The 20360-nt window shown below is 34.6% G+C and overlaps 1 protein-coding gene across 11 annotated transcripts in view; it reads right to left on the minus strand.

Annotated features, from left to right (window-relative positions):
- NFIB (nuclear factor I B) overlaps positions 1 to 20360 on the minus strand; it is a 241171-nt gene that overhangs the window by 51137 nt on the left and 169674 nt on the right. For all 11 annotated transcript variants that reach the window (XM_066257269.1, XM_066257264.1, XM_066257268.1 and 8 more), the window contains 2 exons: positions 19042 to 19162; positions 16744 to 16862 (listed from right to left, as the gene is read on the minus strand). In XM_066257269.1, the coding sequence (XP_066113366.1) occupies positions 16744 to 16862; positions 19042 to 19162 (240 nt within the window). The remainder of the gene's footprint in view (positions 1 to 16743; positions 16863 to 19041; positions 19163 to 20360) is intronic.

Below are 20360 nucleotides of genomic sequence, written 5' to 3' on the forward strand. Positions count from 1 at the left end.
ATCACATAAGCCCAATTTAGTGCAAAAATATGCCTAAGAAATTCATAAAACAAGTAGAAAATAAACTGGCTTAAAATATAGCCAAATATTAACAAAACTTATCTCTATGTGATAGAATTACAGGTGATATTGTTTTCTTATTTACATTTGACACTTTGTTTTTCCAAATCCCCTACAAATAAGTCTTACTTTACAATTAAAAAAAGTTTTAAATACATATTTTGGGGGAAGAAACTACTTCCTATAGCTCTACGAACTTTATAAATCGTATCCAATGATGAACAGACAATATTGCATCTTGCTACTATGCCAAACATTACACTTTAAGAAAAAAAATACCTCCATTGGTGTGAGGTATTAGATGCTACAATATTACAAAATGGAATAATTAAATATAACATTTGTAATTTAGTTGGTTGACAAAAACAAAAACAAGAAAAGTATTTCTGAGACTACAAGTAAAGAAAAGAGAATATCTGAATAGAGAATGTTTGAATATGTGTCTCTAAGAGCTCTTCTCCATGTAAAATTTCATGATTGTGTGGCAAATGTGACCAAGTCCTTCCCACACACTCCAAGTCAACAAAAAACTCTGAATGTTATGACAAGACATATGGGCTTAATCCCACTGCAGTAGTTTGACGATGATACCAGATGATTCAAAAATTAATTAACTGCCATGTTAAGAAAGTATCTCCATATTTTATATATATATATATGTATGTGTATATATATATATATATATATATACACATACATATATATATATATTTTACATTTATCAGACTCTAAAATAATGAAAAAATATCAATCTACACTGAGGGAATAAAATATCATCAATTAAATTTCTCAACTTCTTAAAAATAAAATCAGTTCTTTTTTTTAAAGGAGAAAATGTGGTAATCTTCATTTAAAAATAAAAAATTCTTACTTTATCATTGAGTTATATAATTTCAACTATAATTTTTCAGTCTCTCTTTATAGTGTGTTCCAATCCAGGCACAATAAATAGCATGTTACTACAAGTCTCTATTTATCACATCTCTATAAAAAAAAAATGTCTCCAGGCTACACCTACACCCAATACAAAGTTAAAGCTTAAACTCCTTTGAAGCTCCCAAACACCTTCCTTGAAACATTAAAAAAAAAAAAACTTAAATAAGAACAGTGTTAAAAAAAAAGTGAATACTGAATTAATGAAAAGTACTTTTTGAAAACACTTCAAAATGCTTTTACCCATTAGGCAATTTCATTTTAACAAGCAATGATAAAGTGTCACGAGTAAAGTCAGAAAATCTAATTTGAAAGAAGGAAAAACACTGAACAATTATGCAGGATTTGGAGTTATTTTAGTCACTTATTAAACATTGGCATAGGTAAAGAGCTGCTCTTCACCATGCCTCTGGGGGAAACCTCTTGGCTATAGAGGCTTATTAGTGTTGAGCATCTGAGAGCCATGCACTATAAAATAAAATCAATACCGTAACCTTAACTGTAAAAGTCAGAAAGATACTGGAAGAGTCCTAATTTAACAAGATTATAGATGAGTTTTTAGAGGAGAACATTTGGGGAAAAGCCATGCATTTAGAAACATTTATGCTACAAGACATCTCAAGGTTTCTGTTGTTACTAATACTGTTATTATCTACACTGGTAATGGTTAGGGTTGATTTAACTGATGTGTTACTTTAGTAGATTTACAGTAAAGTCCTAGAAATGATCTGGAACTTATTTCACATAAAATCATTAAACTGAGGTGGTAAACTAATTGCTTAGAAGCAGTTATGATTTGATGTGGTTTAGTGTGGTAGAGAGAAAAAAAAATCAGGAAAATTTTGAGGTCGTCAGTTCAGCAGCTCAATGCAAATACAATTACTCTGTACAATATTCCATTTCTCTTAATGGAAAAGTAGTCAAAACTGGTATAAACTGTAGTGTTTAAGTTCACCCTAAATCTATATTTTTCCTTTAACAAATGTAAATGAATAAAAAAAGAACATTCTGTCAATGAAATTACTACAGTGGCATATTTATTATCCTAATGGTTTTGAAAATCATGAAATTGATCAGTAACAAAACCTCTATTTAGTAATGGACCAATTACATTTGTGAGATAATGTCAATGAAACAGAATATTGTCACAGGATAATGGTCTCCTATTGCTACATCCCTAGTCATTTAGAGAAAATAAATGTTGCCGTCTGGCTGAATCATTTATTTTCAAAGTAGGAGACACTGATCCCATAACAAGGTTCTGTTATAATAACTCAATTTCTATCAATCATTCGTTGCACCAGAATGGTGCAAGACAGGACATGTATTTGTAAGAACTGTGCATTCCTCAGGTATAAAGTAAAACATACGGTGCCTCCCAGCACATAAACAGCTCAGTTACTGTGTCATTTAAAGAGAGTATTTAAAACATTTTAAAATAATTTAGAAATTTTAAAAACTTTCTGAATTTTCAAAAAGATCCATGTTAATGAAATCTTTAAGACTCAAAAGTCCAAAAGACCTACAAGCCTTGACCTCATATTAAATGTAGAATGTTAGAACATGAGTTGCCAACTTTGTTACTTTACACTTGAGAAAACTCAGAGGTTACTGAAATTATGTGATTTGTCTAAGGCAACATCAGTGTTTAGTTTCCTGATCACCACCATTACAGTGCTTTAGGCATAAGGCAAAAAAAAACAAAACCCACAAAAATAAAAAAATCAGAATAGAACTAAAAGAAAAAATATATATTACAATAAATACAAAACTAATTTTTGACATACACTAGCTGCTTTTTTCATTTTTTATTTGTTTTTTTTTTAAGTGAAAGGAGGGAAGATAGTGTGACAAACTCCTGCATGTGCCCCAACTGGGGTTAACCCAGCAACCCATCTTGGGTTGATGCTCGATGCTCAAATCAGAGCTATTTTTAGCACCTGAGGCTGATCCACTCAGACCAATAAGCTACCCTCAGCACTCATGGCCATCACTTGAACCAATGAGCCAATGGCTGTGGGAAGGAGAGAAGGGGTGAGGGAGAGAAGCAGATGGTCGCTTCTCTAGTGTGCCCTGACTGGGAACTGAACCTGGGACATCCATAGCTGGGCTGACGCTCTCTTTACTGAGCCAACCAGCCATGACAGCACATAGCTCACTTTAAACCGGATGTATGTCACACATCTCTAGCAAAGACATTGTAGACTTTGGAATTATTTTTCAACATCTCACCATTAAATGGGAAAAAAAATTCTTAACATGAGTGAGCATAAAGACTACACTCATGAATCCCTGAAGTCTATGAACTCCTCAGATATTATATGCATTTGTCTGTACTGAAGTATTGCTGTATTTCCCCATGTATAAGATACACCTTTTTTCAAAAAATTTGGGGTCTAAAAACTGGGTGCATCATAATTATACAGTGATTGTAGTTGTTTTACTTGCATTTCCCACTTTTTTGTGCAGATGAGCAATTGTATGAATTTTATGATGAATAAAACTTGAGTTCAGTAACTTTATGTAATACATTTTTTTCAAATTTCAGGCCCCAAAATTAAGGTGTGTCTTATACATGGGAGCATCTTATACATGTAGAAATACAGTATGTATTAGAAAAAAATTGTAATAGAGGTTTTGTAACTAATTTTCAAAGCTATAACCATCATATCACAAGGACTTGCTTGGAAAGCAATATTCATTATATAATAATATTAAGCATGAGTTAGGCAGCTAAACTCACAAAGGTTTGTTCCCATTCTATCTCTTGTACATATTGTCTGTGTGATCTATGTCAAATTTCTTAAACACTGTAGTGATCAGTGCAATAAGCTGTAAAACATTTATTTTAATAGGGCTGAAAAGCAACAATATATATAAAGTCTTAACCCAGTCTGAGAAGCAGTAAGTGCTCAATTAATGGTAGTCACATGGCAGGAGGGTCTAGTTTTTTCTATTTACATATGTATTTATTGAATGAAAAAATTTTAATTTATGTTGTTTCTTCAATAAATGATTTAAGAAAAGGAGTTGATATAAAAATGATTAATAGAGAAAAATAGTTAATATATTGTTATATATTAAAGAGACTGAAAATAAAATATGACATATAAACCATTTTGGATCCTCATTTTTAACGTAAGAAATTCTGGGGAATTTGGACACACTTTATTTATTAGATGATATTAAGGAGTTATTTTTATATTTGTTAAATTGACAATGGTGTTAGGGTTGTGTTTTTTAAAACGTCATTATCTGTTAGAAACAGAAGTATTTACAAATAAAATGGCATGATCTCTGGGTTTTACTTTAAACTACTTCAAAAAATTGAAAGATATTAAAACAATAAGACTGACAAAATATTGGTAACAGTTCAAGCTGGTAATGGTACATTGAGGTTCACTTTATGCTTCTCCCCACTTTTGATATTTTCCACAACAAAAAAGCTTTTTAAAACATTTGAAAAATCATGCTAACCTTTCAATTCAAACCAGCTCTTCTCCACATTCACCCACTAAAATCACTCATATCTCCAACTTCTTTTTTTTTAGTTGAAAAACATTTACACATTGGCACTAATATTAAGAGGGTTTTTTTTAAAAAAAATAAGATAAAATGTTTATCATCTCAAAATTTTGACAGTACTTCCAAATCCCTTAAAGTTCATGAATTCACTGCTGCTTTTCCATTTTAGTACTACAGGTATAATAAAATCGTCTATGAAGCTCATTAGAAAAACTGTCCACCTGCCAAGACTTATCAAACAGAGTTCAAATTCTCCTGGTTTGTTTTTCCTGCATAGGTCAAGATTACATCCTGCTTCTTTAGGTAGATTGTAAGGTAACAGGAAAAAAATATCAGCTTTTAAAAGAGATCTAGGCTCTGCTATTAACTACCTGGCCACTTTGATGAGACAGCCTCTCTGTACCTCCTACCTGCTTAGCTACCAAATAAGTATTACCAGCTACACCTTGCTGAAGAGTCCAGTAATCTCTGTTCTAGCCCTAAAAACTCATTTTTCATTGCATATATTGGTAATATAATAGTAGCTTTCCAAACTACTTCAGAACAAACGTAGACATAAAATAGATGTGTAAAAGAATTCAAAATAAAACCCTTTCCCACTCCAAGAAACCTGGCGTGGTACACTAGGATTTGAGGTACACTATCTGTCTACATCGGGTTTTCCACCTTTCTACTTTAGGTTGTGTTCCATTCATCTAGAGACCTAGTAGTAAATAGCAAGTTGTTATTTTTTTTAAAATTAATTACCCACTGTGGTTTTTTTGAAAATATTATATTTTCAGATCATTTGATGTTCCCAAGAAAAACTATATAACTATGTAATATTAAGTAGCATTAGTCCTTCTATTTTTTTTTATTGATTGATTTCAGAGTGAGAGGAAGTGGGGGGGGGGTTTGTTGTTCTACTTATTTACAGATTCCTTGGTTGATTCTTGTATGTGCTTTGACTGGGGATCGAGCCTGCAACCTTGGCATGTCAGGTCAATGCTCTAACCAGCTGAGCTATGTGGCCAGGGTAGATTGGCCCTCCTAAAACGTACACAGGTTTTCCCCCATTCAAAATGCTCTTCTTCATTAGAGTACATGAAAGGAGCGTGAACATCTGCTAATTAGTAGGTGATGTGAGGAATATGATAACAGCCTCACTTTACCAACATTTATTGTCTTCCTTTTTGTTTGAAAACTGTTCATGTGATTTTTCACCTACAGGTGTGTAGCTGAAGAGAATAAAATGCACTCTGAAAGAGGTATCCCGGGAGTTTGCTCACTGCTGGCATTATGGGACAAGGAGGTTCACTGCAAGTTCTGTAAGAAGTCTAAGTTCTTGACTTCTGGTGTTTTCCATAATAAGCTAAACAAACAAAAATTTTAAACGGTGCTCATACGTTAAATTTTAACCATCTCTGCCCATTTATCCATCAAAAGCACTTATATGTTTCATTTTATTTGGTTCAAACTTTGATATTTAATCCTTGTGATACAAACTCTAGGAATGTAAGGAATTGTTGGTGTTTTAGCTGGTCCCCAAAGGGACTTTAAAATTCTTCCAAGAAGATTACTAAGCTGTTTGTCTTGCCATTTTCTAGAACTTCATTTGATATTAATGATTCCCAGATAGCAGTTATTCAACTATTTGAGAAGCTGCCCATTCACCCAGCTCCAATAACTCTAGAGAAATCTTGAGATGCTATTTTTCAGACTGTAGTTTGGCCTAGAGCACTGTTTTCCAAAGTTTAAACTTATAGATTGTTGGATGGGAAATAAAAAAGATTCTGAAATCACCAATTTAACACATTCAATCAATATTCACTCATGGATATTTATATCCACAGCACTTAGTAGTACATTAAATGTTCTATAAATTCATTCATTTAAAGAAATGTTAAAACATTCGTTACAATAGAATTTTGCAAACTAGGTTAAATACTCTTGCTTCTAGCATCTCTATTAATATTCCTTATACTGCTGGTCTCTGATTCTACTTCTATTAATAAGTTACCACACTCTTACTTGCTGTTATTTATTTCCTATACCTGACTGACCTCATGATACAACCCGGCATTAGTACTCTCTACCCCCAGGGTTCCCTGGAGGTCTTGGCTTAATTCATTGGATGTCTAATATGATATCCTTGCAAAACTCTTACAAAGTGCAAAATGAAATTTAGTACAATATTTAAGACTATATTACAAATGAGAACATTTGCACAATGTTCAAAAGAAATCTCTAGGGCTTGGAAATATATTAAAATATCACAAAGACTTATTTATATAACAGAACTATAAATTTAAAAAAATAGTCTTATTTTCTAGTATCTACAGTAACCAAACACAATGCCTAAACATTGCCTACTCAACAGTCTAGTATAAAATCTTAAACTACTATTAAAATTGTAATTACATATCAATACACTACTTAGTGGTTTTTATTATAGCTAGTTTTTACTAACATACTAATTTATTGATTTTTGTGTAAAGAGTTACTTCTCATAGTGCTTAAAAGTAAGCTAGTTTTCAGACATAGAGGCCATCCCCTCATAATCTGGTTCGAAATTACTTATCCTCTGTGAACCACCTCTTTCCATAAAGAGAAAAATGTTAATTTTTTGTTTAACAGAACAAGGGCTAGAAATTTAATTTATTCATATTTGTGTTCCCAATACCTAAAAAAGTCCTGGCAATTAATAGGCATTTGATAACTGTTAATGGAATCCAATTATCTCAAATCCTAAATGTGTAGTAATTAAAATATTACTGCAAAAAGTCATTTTGAATTTACATTTTATCTAAGATTACAAATTGTTTAAATACTGATCAGACTGAGAAGCTCCTAAGATTTGATTTAAAATACCTCAGCTGGCCCTGGACGGTTTGCTCAGTGGTAGAGCGTCGGCCTTGCGTGCAGGAGTCCCGGGTTCAATTCCTGGCCAGGGCACACAGGAGAAGCACCTATCTTTTTCTCCACCCCTCCTCCTCTCCTTCCTCTCTGTCCCTCTCTTCCCCTTCCGCAGCCAAGGCTCCACTGGAGCAAAGTTTACCCGGGCGCTGAGAATGGCTCTGTGGCCTCTGCCTCAGGTGCTAGAATGGCTCTGGTTGCAAAAAAGCAACACCCCAGATGGGCAGAGCATCACCCCCTGGTGGGCATGCCGGGTGGATCCCAGTCGAACGCATGTGGGAGTCTGTCTGACTGCCTCCCCGTTTCCAACTTCAGAAAAATACAAAAAAAACCCCACCTCAGCTGTATATTAAAAATATATTTACTTTATTATTATCTATGCAATAGTGTTTTAGGAGTTTCATATTCAAACATAGATAAATCAGTGAGACTATTAGAATGGCAGTGGCAAAGTCACAATGAAAAATAAATGTTTTAAATTTTCAAGCACAATTATTAGTATGATAAGTCTGTTAAATTCCTGGGCACAGAAATACAACTACATATAGTCCCTTGAAAGTAACTTGAATTAGTGGAAAACCAAGACATGTCTCATTCTTTCTCTTTTATCAGTTGTAAAAGATGACTCTGATGACTTCAAGACAAATATATTAACTAGGAATCAAGTTTCTGAATTGACTATTATGAGAAAAAGATAAGGTACACAAGACCTCAGATGAAATTTTTCCTGGTATAAGAATTAAAATAAAAGAAATTTTTGATAAATACCGATGGCAGCGGAGTAGGCAGATGCACAGACGCCCAGCCCTCACCACCAAACTGGAATACAAATCAATTTAGGAAAAATCAGCATGAAAAACCAACTCTGAACTGCAAGAACAGCTCTCAAAAACCAAGGAGCAAAGAAGAAACCACAAGAATCCTGGTAGGGAGCGCCTGAACCTCCTCTGCTTACCGGAATGGAGGGGGGGGGGGTGAGGCTGAGAGCCCAGAGAGGATCTCAAAGGGAAAAGAGCAGAAACTACTGCTCACAGCCACTTGCCTGGCGACCAGGGAGCGAGGTGCATTGAAAAGACCAGCTTATCTCCCAAGTGGAAAGGACAGGGAGAGGGACAGACTGTGAGGGGCTAAGGAATGCAGGAAACGAACTAAAAAAGCTGGCTCATCCATGCTGGAGGTGGCCATAGCTGGGGGAGGGACTGAACCTTTCACAAAACAGAGCTGAAGTGCTTCCGGGATCAGAGATCTCCGGACATCTCTCCAGCTCCAATCAGCGCAACAAGACAGCTGAAAGCAAGAAGTGGGGAGGACGGGCAGTAACTCAGGTCTCCATGGAGATCTGAGATACACCTCCCCCTACTGAAGCTGAGAAAACACCCTGCCCCCAGTGAGATTAGCTGGCTAAAGAGGCCTTCAGAGTCTCAGGTTACACCCATCCCATTCCTGGATACAGTTTCAAGGAAGCCCCCTGCTGAGATCAGTAAACAAGACTATCACCTGTTAAGAAAACAAACAAATCAAGACTTCAAAGCTGCCCAAATCTGAAAGTGGATTATAGATAACAGCTGATACCAACCCAAGAAGACCTAGAAATAACACAACTGAAAACTGGAGGCAGACAACACCAAGCCTAGACTCAACCAACTCTACAAATAAAACACAAAAAAAGAGGATGAGAAGACAAAGGAGTACAATCTAAATGAAACCACAAGAGACACCTTTGAGAGATGAACTGAGTGATATGGAAATAATCAAACTTCCAGATGCAGAGTTCAAAATAATGATTGTAAGGATGCTTAGGGATCTTAGAACAACAATGGATGGTCAGTATGAAAACCTAAATAAAGAAACAGCAAGTATAAAAAAGAATCAGTTGGAGATGACAAATACAATATCAGAAATAAAGACCACAATGGAAGGAATTAAAAACAGGATAGATAGAGCAGAGGATCGAATCAGCGAGTTAGAGGACAACTGGAATGAAGGCATGAAAGCAGAGAAGAAAAGAGAAAAGAGACTCAAAAAGTCAGAGGAAACTCTTAGAGAGCTCTGTGACAACATGAAGAGAAATAACATCCGCATCATAGAGGTTCCTGAAGAACAAGAAAAAGAACAAGGGATAGAGATTTTGTTCAATCATATCATAGCTGAAAACTTCCCTAAATTAATGCAAGAGAAACTCTCACAAATCCAAGAAGCACAGAGGACTCCATTAAAGAGAAACCCAAAGAAACCTACACCAAGACACATCATAATTAAAATACCAAAGCTAAGTGATAAAGAGAAAATATTAAAAGCTGCAAGAGAAAAAAAATTATCACCTACAAAGGAGCCCCCATAAGGATGACATCTGACTTCTCAACAGAAACACTTGAGGCCAGAAGGGAATGGCAAGAAATATTCAAAGTAATGCAGAACAAGAACCTACAACCAAGACTACTTTATCCAGCAAGGCTATTGTTTAAAATCGAAGGAGAAATAAAAAGCTTCCCAGACAAAAAACAACTCAAGGAATTCATTACAACCAAACCAATGCTGCAGGAAATGTTAAGGGGCCTGTTGTAAACAGATCAAAGTGGGAAAAGAATATAGCAAAAAAAGGAATACACCTTTAAAGAAGAAAATGGCAATAAACAACTACATATCAATAATAACCTTAAATGTAAATGGATTAAATGATCCAATCAAAAGACATAGGGTAGCTGCGTGGATAAGAAAACAAGACCCATACATATGTTGTCTACAAGAGACATACCTTAGAACAAAAGACACACATAGATTGAAGGTAAAAGGATGGAAAAAAACATTTCATGCAAACGGAAATGAAAAAAAAGCTGGGGTAGCAATACTTATATCAGACAAATTGGACTTTAAAACAAAGGATATAGTAAGAGATAAAGAAAGCCACTACATAATGATAAAGGGAGTAATCCAACAGGAAGATATAACTATTATAAATATCTATGCACCTAATATAGGAGCACCTAAATATATAAAGCAGACTTTGATGGATTTAAAGGGTGAGATCAATAGCAATACTATAATATTAGGGAATTTCAATACCCCACTAACATCACTAGATAGATCCTCAAGAAAGAAAATTAACAAAGAAACAGCAGACTTATTGGAAACACTAGATCAACTCGATTTAATAGAGATCTTCAGAATCTTTCACCCTAAAGCAGCAGAATATACATTCTTTTCAAGCGCTCATGGTACATTCTCTAGGATAAAACACATGTTAGGGCACAAAAGTGCTCTCAACAAATTTAAGAAGACTGAAATCGTATCAAGCACTTTCTCCGATCACAACGGCATGAAACTAGAAATGAATCAAACAGAAAAGCTCAAAAATTCTCAAACACATGGAAATTAAATAGCAGGTTGTTAAATAATGAATGGATTAAGAATGAGATCAAAGAAGAAATAAAAAAATTCCTAGAAACGAATGACAATGAGCATACAACAACTCAAAATTTATGGGACACAGCGAAAGCAGTGCTGAGAGGGAAGTTCATAGCACTACAGGCACACTTTCAGAAGCTAGAAAAAGCTCAAATAAACAACTTAACCCTGCATCTAAAAGAATTAGAAAAAGAACAGCAAGTAAAGCCCAAATGTAGTAGAAGGAAGGAAATAATAAAGATCAGAACAGAAATAAATGACATAGAGGCTAAAGAAACAATACAGAAGATCAATGAAACTAGGAGCTGGTTCTTTGAAAAGGTAAACAAGATTGATGAACCTTTAACTAGACTCACCAAGAAAAAGAGAGAGAGGACTCAAATAAATAAAATTAGAAATGAAAGAGGAGAAATAACAACTGACACAACAGAAATTTTCAACCTGCAAATTGAAAAGCTAACCTGGTTCTATTAATCAAACCATTAAAATATAAAATGATAAAAATTGTATCCAAAAATAAAGTTTTCTGTCCTGACCAAGTAGCTCACTTGTTTAAAGTGTTGTCCCAAAATGCCGAGATTGCATGTTCAATCCTCGGTCAGAGCACATACAAGAAACAACCAATGATGGTGTAAGTGAAACACAAGTTGATGTTTCCCTTTCTCTCTCTGTCTCTCTCTCCCTTCCTCTCTCTCTCTCTTTCTCTCTCTTTCTAAAACAATAAAAAAAGAAAGCTTTTAATGGAGGTAAAAGCAGCCAGAATTTCAAGACTAGGAAATTCATAAAGGACAAAGCAAGAAACATATTCTAGAATCTAGGAAAGAAATATAACAGTGTCTATATAACCCTTGTTAATAACCCGGTTTTCTTCTTTCTCTTTCCTTCTCCTCTGTATGTATAAAAAACATAAAATAAAATATAAATATTACATAAAGTAGATGCTAAGTTAATTTCTATCCCTATTCATCAGAAGAAATTTTAGCATATTATATAGATTCTTATGAAATGTTTACCATTATTAGTGATTAATTTTCAAATGTTTGCCTCTATATTCTGAAAATTAAATAATAATTCCTTTGTAATCAGAAAATAAGATTTTTGTGTTTTGAAAGAAAACAAAAATTTAATTATGTTTGTAATATGCTATAATAAAAATATTTTCACTAAATTTTTTAAAATTACAGGCCTGACTGGTGGTAGCACTGTGAATATAGCATTGACCTAGAATGCTGAGGTCCCAGGTTCGAAACACAAGGTCGCCAGCTTGATCGCAGGGTCACAGGCTTGAGCATGGGATCATTGAAATGATCCCATGGTCGTTGGTTTGAGCCCAAAGGTCTCTGGCTTGAAGCCCAGGGCTGCTAGCTTGAGCTCAAGGTCTCTGGCTTGGCTTGAGCCAACCCTCTCCCCATCCCAGTCAAGGAATGTATGAGAAGCAATCAATGAACAACTAAAGTGCTGCAACACCAAGTTGATGCTTCTCATCTCTCTCCTCTCCTCTCTATCTCACTCACTCTCTCTGTCTCACTCTCAATCTCTCTTGCTAAAAATAAATAAATAAATAAATAAATAAATAAATAAATAAATATAAAAAAGATTTTTTCAGAAACATTTGTCATCACATGAATCTAGATTTTATATTAAAATTTATGCCTAATTTACTTTACAAATGAAATGAGTATAATAATTTGGTCATATCACATCCATTACTTATTTTTTGCCCACTTGGAATAAATTTCAATGGTTTTGGGTGAGGTTTCATATTATAAATAGAATGTTAAAAACTGTCCATAGTTTTATCTTTAATCTCATATTTCAAAAATCAGTTTTGCTAAGGACTAAGGCAAGAATAGATTTTAATGCAAAGTTAACATAGCAGCATAAGACATATCCAGGAAATAATTAATAGCAAATTTTAAACATTTCTGCCAATTACAAACACAACTACATTTTACTCAACTAATAATAGTTACTGAGTACCAATTAGTGCAGGGCATTGTGGGAGAAATAAGTATAAGACATGTATTAAAGCCATTATAAATACTGAGTGGTACTCAATATGCCCTTTAGAAAATTGCCCTCATGGTAGGCAAGTGTCTAAGGAACATTTGAAGACAAACAAGAACAACTATGGGACATTTTACTTTGAAAATTTTTTTAAAAGCAATTTTCTAAGAACAAAAGGACTACATTTAGCTTAGCAAATTTATAAAGATAGTACTGTACTGCCCTCATTTTTTCATTGTAGTTGAAGTCTTCTTTCTACAATGGCTTATTGTGCACATTACAAAGTTTTCAGGGTCTTCAGAATTAAAGTGACAGTGGGGTTTTTATAAGCCCACTTGACAATGGATCATTCTTCCTTACTCTTAATGTAATATGTCTTTACAGACTTCTCCAATAACGCTAGTCATCTTGACAAAAGAAAATCACCAAGACAATACAATTATTTTACAAAGAGAAAGAATGATAGTTTCCCTTCTAATTTTCAAAAATGTTTCATAATATGATTTGAGATTGACTTTATTCAAAAGGCTGAAAGGAGAATCAATTCTTACACAGTGACACTCTCTATAATAAAAAACACAACATATTCACTCCCACACATTCAAAATATTATTACCATTAGAATCTTTTCAGAATAATTTTCTGATAGGGGAAATATGGCTTTGTTTAGATTAAACTGACAATGTCAGTAAAACAAGCAATAAAATATAAAGGGTTGAGGATTTTGTTTACATGCTCATTATGGCAAGTGTGATGTAATTCCCTATTTTTTTCTTGCCTTCACTAATAAGGTTGGTTTCTGCCCATCAGTGGTTCCCTTATCTAACAGTTATTGTGCCCCTACTATGTACCAAGTGTTATGCATGGTTACTAGGTGCTAGTTACAGTAGTAGCCAACATAAAGTCCCTGACCTCATCATGTAGGCAGATTAAGAATAATTCATTCCAAAAATAAGTATGTAATAATGTATTATGAGTACAAGGAATTATAGTAAATGTCAAGAGAGAAAAACAGTAAAACCTGACTGAAATTCCTCCATTTAGGCTAGAGCTGAATGATGACAAAAAACTTTCCATAAAGAGAAGAGGATTTTCCAGAAGACATGGTTTATATGATGGTCTTGGGTTTGGTATTGCTAAATCTAACCAAAGCAGCAGTCTCAAGGGTAAGAAGGAGAAGCAGATGGCATCTTCTCAGGCTGGAGTGGTGGTCAGAGGACAGACAGACAACAAATAGGGCCTTCAGATCATGTGAGGGAATTCTGATTTTCTACTAAGAGGAATGGAAAGTTTCTGAAGGAGCTGAAGCAGAGAAGTGATATGAAGTCATTATGTTTTATACAGATGATTCCGTCCACAGTCTGAAGAACAGATTGGAAAAAATGTCCTTAGAGCTACACTCTCCAGCTGGTTTTCAAGAATGTCCTCAGAAGGACCTCTGTCATCTGCCATTACTTCCTTCTACATGCAAAGTGCCCAGCCACAGGGGCACACATGGTTCTGAAACTAACTTCTGCACAGTGCTTGCCTATGTCCAGGCCTCCCCTTTCTTCACCAGTTAAAATTCGCAGCCCATTAAAGAGGACCCACAGAACCTAAAGCCCAATTCCTCTATTAAAAATGTCATTCTTCTTGAAATCCTATGGCATTCAGCATAAAAATTTGGAGCAGCAAAATCATAGTCCTGAATAAGGAACTGACTTTGGCTTTTACTGCTAAGTTATTTGTCTCCTGAGATACAGCTTCCTCACCTTCAGATACCCAAGTCATGGGCTGAAAACTACCATGAAAAAGCACTTGTACCTTACATTTTTAACAAAATGCAGAATGTGAGTAGAAAGACAATTCTCAAATACATTTTCATGCTGCTGCTATGTCATATTAGCATCCATGCACACATACCAACAAAAATTGCAGTTAGCTAAACTTTCTATTTCCAGGCTTAATAATCTTCTTCTAATTATGGCAAAAAGACATGTATATATCTGATGAAATACATTTGATTCAATAGACCAGCAATTTTTTACCTTTTTCATCTCATGGCACACATAAACTAATTACTACAATTCTGTGGAACGCCAAAAAAAATTTGTTTTTGGCAATCTGATAAAAAATATAAGCATAATTGTGATTCATTCACATCAGATGGCTATTGTGTTTGCTGTTTTCATTTTTTCCTTGGAAATCTAAGGGAAAAGAGCTCAGTGCCCCTGACTAAATAGTTAGGTTTTGCATGTATTAAAAATTCTTAGAGCATACCAGTTGAAATTGCTACAACAGACTCTAAAAATAAGATGGAGCTAAATCTGAATTCAGAGAGCCAAATAATACTTATTTCTTAAAATTATATTTCCCCCCCAAAGCTGCCTTAGAACTGGGTCATAGTTTTATCTAGAAAGAATAACTAGGTTGATTCAGATACAGTTTCTAACATTCCAAGTTTACTTATTGTTTATGCTTTAACTACTTCCAAAAGGAATTATGTGACACGAATGGACCTTGAGAAGTTTATGCTAAGAAAAATAAGTCAATCAGAAAAAGCAAAGAACCGTTAGATTTCACTCACATGTGAGATATAAAACTGAAAGTCATAGACACAGACAACAAACAGTATGGTGGTTACCAAAGGGAAGGGGGTGGGGGATGGGGGTAAAAGGGGCCAAATATATGGTGAGGGAAGATCGTTTGACTTTGGGTGGTAGGCACAAAATGCAACATACAAATCATGCATCACAGAAATATACATTTTAAACCTATATGATCCTATTAACCAATATCATCACAATACATTTAATTTTATTCTTTTTTTGTTGTTTGCTTTTTGTTTTTTAACTTTATTTAGAAAATTAAATTTAAGGGGGAGACATTGATCAACAGGAGTACATAGGTTATAGGTAAACATATATAAAACATTTGAACTGTTGATTATGCTGCATACCCATCACCCAAAGTCCAATCATTTTCTGTCACCATATATTTGTCCTCTTTACTCCTTTCCTCCCACCCCTTCCCCCAAATCTCCATCACTCAGGTTAAATTTAATTAAAAAAAATTGTGTTTTGAAAGTGGAGGAAGGATTATGGTCAAATAAATTTCTTAAAAATTAAAATAAAGTTAAACAAGTGAAAAAAAAGAGGGGGAAAGAAATTATGGCTTCCTTTAAATGGAAACTTTCAGTAACTGGCACCTGCAAATGGCTTACAGGTTGGCTCCTCCCTCAAATTCCCCAGAAAGAGAAGCAAACTGTTCTAACTTAATCAACATTGTGGTTCTGTTGCAATCTAACCAACTAAGGTAGACCATAATCATCCCACACATAACTGGGGGCTGTACAAGATCATCTTGTCTAAAAAATAAAGTCCAATAAACATGTAAAAAATGGGATTTTTAACCTGACCAGGTGGTGGCGCAATGGAGAGTGTTGACCTGGGACACCGAGGACCCAGGTTCAAAACCCTGAGGTAGCTGGCTTGAGTGTGGGATCATAGACAGAACCCCATGGATGCTGGATTTAGCCCAAGGTCACTCACTGGCTTGATTAAAGGGTCACTGACTCAAGTGGAGCCCCCACCCCCGACAAGGCACATATGAGAAAATAATCAATGAACAACTCAGGTGCCACAACTACAAGTTGATGCTTCTCATCTCTCTCCCTTCCTGTCTGTCTGTCCCTACCTGTCTGTCTGTCTCTGTCTGTCTTTCTCCCTTTCACTATAAAAAAAAAGGTGGAAGGGATTTTTAAAAGTAAATATCAACAACATTTGATTAGTACTTTTATCTTAAAAATAATTTTACTGTAGTCATCTCATGAAAAAACATAATCCATAGTGATTCAGTTATGGTATTTTGACTAAATGAAACATGAAATGAGCTGACTTATTACTCTAACATCTCTAGAGATGTCTCCTTATTACTCACCTTGATCTCTTTCATGCCATGTTCGACTTCCAGCAGCTGGTGAATTCGGAGAGGGATAAAAGTCTCCCGTAGGACTTGGCTCCATATTTTCATCTATGGATATAGTTTTGGGTCTTTTGCTGTTAAAATACAATAGTAGTTATGCTAATGGGATTTCTAGGAAGATGTGTAGCTTTTGAAAGCATATAATTTGAGGAGATTCTTACTGTGGAAATTTACATAAACACAATGGTATCTGAGAATCATTTTGAAATAATGATGAGTATTTAAGACATAAACAGGGGTAACAATTTCCTGTTGTATATATCATTTATCATTACAGTATACCTGTACATGCCTAACAAATATCATGTTTATTATATTTACCTTTGAAAGCTATTTCCAACAAAATTCAGTAGTAAAAAGTGAATTCTTAATGAGATATGTGTACTAATTTTAAAATTGTTAAGATTGTACCTGACTCATAATTATTATCAATCTTAATAATGTTCATTTGCATAGTACTTCATATTAACAATATAATCCCTTCACATTAATTCAAAGACAAGGTAACAGAGTAGAGAAGAACATGAGCTTTGGAGTGGGCTGGCATAGTATCAAATCTGGGCCACTTACTACTTTTTAATAGTAAGCTTGTTAACCTTTCTAAACTTTGTTTAATCATCAATAAAATAGATATAATAAAACCCAGTTCAAAGGGGAATGGTTGAGAGGATTAAATGAGTTATTAAATATAAAACTCTTCATTAAGTAAATGGCATTTAGAAGATACTTATTAAATAATAATTATTAGTATAACCCTATAATTAATAATATTAAAAATGTATACTACTTTACCAATTATAAACTATTTTCATATATTCTAATTTAGCTTTTCCAAAAATAATTATGGCCCTTTATTCTTACGGTCAACCAGGAAATGCAGCCCATTTGCAAATTCAAACCACACGATCTACTTTTAAAATGATCTATTTTAATAGAGAAAACATGGTTCATCTCAATTATTAAAAAAATAAGTATTTATATATAGAGTAGAGGTTAAAACACTATGTTATGGTACATGCCACATAGTTTGATCTATTGCTTTCATATATCCCCACCAATACCCTTTTAAACAGTTAATTGACTATAAAAATGGATATTTTCCCCAAAATTACAAAGTCCCTATCCACATCTATGCAGAAAAAAACTAAAAAACGGTATCTTCCAAATTAATTTAATGAAGTAATCAACATTAATGTTGTAGGATTTCAGATTTGGACTTGGCCTCAGAGGTCCTCCTACATATTACCCAATCCTCCCTTCCTTACACATGAGGAGACAAATTTGGAGAAATTCAGTGAGTTGCCCAGGACATGTTAATCGAAGCAAGCCAGCACAAAGTAAGCTGTGCTCTGCCTACTGTACTGCTTCCCAAACCCAGAAGCATGTGGATGTCTGGGTATGCTCAGATATGTCTGTGATTAATACCTAACTCACACATATCCTATTTATTCACCGTTCCTTCTCATTAACTCAATCCTCTTCTATCATTCTATCTGTAAGAGTGGAATAGATCATCACGCAATCCTATGTACAATGACTTTCCAAGCTATTATTTATCCTTCATTTAAATAGGAAACCTCTTTTGAAACCCCCATGGGACTGAAAGTTACAATAAGAAGGTCAAGGGAGGAAAATGAGAATGTCAACAGAGAACTAAAAAGCAGTGATTTCACTGTAACTTTTCTACAAAAGCTGCTGGTTAAACCAAATCTCCGAACAGGTAATATTTTTATTGGTAACCGAGAGTTCAATAAATTATTCAAAGATTATCGATTAATTAAAGAACTTGGCAAACTTTGGCCTGAAATAAGACCTTTAACTTTTAAGTTTAATAAGTGACACATTTTATTTTTCATGTTTCATTGTCCCAAGCTTGCATGTGGTATTAGGGTAAAAGTTACCAGGATGGATCAATCATAAACCAGGGTTTTTTGCCAAGGCAACATCATTTTTTAAAGTCGCCAAAAGAATGAGTTTAACTTGTAGAATTATAGTATTTCACAAAACAGGATAAAATTCACATTAATACATTTTCATAGTTCCCTGGTCAACCCCCTAATTTTTTTAAACGCTCTGAGTACCATACCAACTACATTTAATTGTCAAATGTCAAAATAAATTTCAATAGAAGAGATGAAAAATCTACATGAAATCAGCAAACGCTCTTTAACTCTCTGCTTTGTTTCTCCTGTTCTGTGCCTGCCTACCTTCCCACACACAGACTAAGGCAAGAGCAGCTTCTCTTTCAGTTACCTGCTTGGTGGAGACGACAGCGACCTCTGAAGATTGACCCCCGAGTTCATGTCATGATAGTATGGTTGGCTTGGGATTTCTCCAATTGGAAAGTTTACTCCAGTCCCCTGGGTTATAGGTGCTGAGGAATAAAACAGATAAAATCTTGGGAATGACGTTTACACTTATCATCTTTTTTCATATGTAATAATCTAATAATTTTCATGCCTCTGGGAAAGGATGAAGAGAACGCTCTTTACTTTTAACACTCTAATATCAACCATATGCAGGGGAAAGACTTGAAGACTTCCTCCTGATAGCAAATTTCAAGTCTAGAAACTCAAGGCACTCAAACTATACTGACTGCCACTTACCCTACTCCCACTCTCCAACCTTCCTTACTCACTCCCTTGTATGAGTTGTAACTGTATCTTTCACCCCACTAGTCAATAGCTGTACAGAGAACACAAAACATACTCAGCACCAAGCAATGTGCTTTGGACTAAGCTGAGTCTCAAAAACCAAATCATTGTTAAATAAATATAGAACAGTTTCATAAATAAATACCAAGTATTATCAAAGTATGGATTAGAAATCATGATATTTAGCTTGTGGTGCAGTGGACAGAACACTGGATTAGGACGTGGAGGACCCAGGTTCAAAACCCTGAGGTTGCCAGCTTGAGTGGGGGTTAATCGGCATGAGCACTGGTTCACCAGCTTGAGAACGGGGTCACTGGCTTGAGCAAGGGGTCACTTGGTCTGCTGTAGTCCCCCTGCCCCCCGTCAGGGCACATATAAGAAAGCAATCAATGAACAACTAAGATGCCGCAACAAAGAATTGACGCTTCTCATCTCTCTCCCTTCCTGTCTGTCTGTCCCTATCTGTCTCTCTCTCTAACTCTCTCGTTGTCTCTACCAAAAAAAAAAAAAAAAAAAAAAGAAATCATTATATTTATAATTATTTTATATAAATAATTCTTGTATTTTGGCAGGTGTATAAGTAAAATTTAAAAACATGAAAAAAGTCAAGTTTTCTCCCCCCAAAAAGTATTTGGGTTTAATATGAATGGTAACTGTAGCTTTCTTCAATAATTATATTTTGTTTCTTAACATGTTCTTATACTACAACTTTATAAACTATTTAAAATATACACATGCTTTAAGGTATTATTTTGTCTCTCAAGTAATCTTTTAGAATTTGCTGATAAATTTTGAACTGAGATCTTTGTATATTTGTACTACATTTTGTACATCTGCTTAATTTTTAAAAATTGCATCTAGACACCTTAAACAAATCTGTGAAGTGGTTGTGTTAGAATGAGTACAGTCCTGGGAGAC

This window comes from Saccopteryx bilineata, chromosome 2 (genome assembly GCF_036850765.1).
Source record: "Saccopteryx bilineata isolate mSacBil1 chromosome 2, mSacBil1_pri_phased_curated, whole genome shotgun sequence".
Lineage (NCBI taxonomy): Eukaryota > Metazoa > Chordata > Mammalia > Chiroptera > Emballonuridae > Saccopteryx > Saccopteryx bilineata.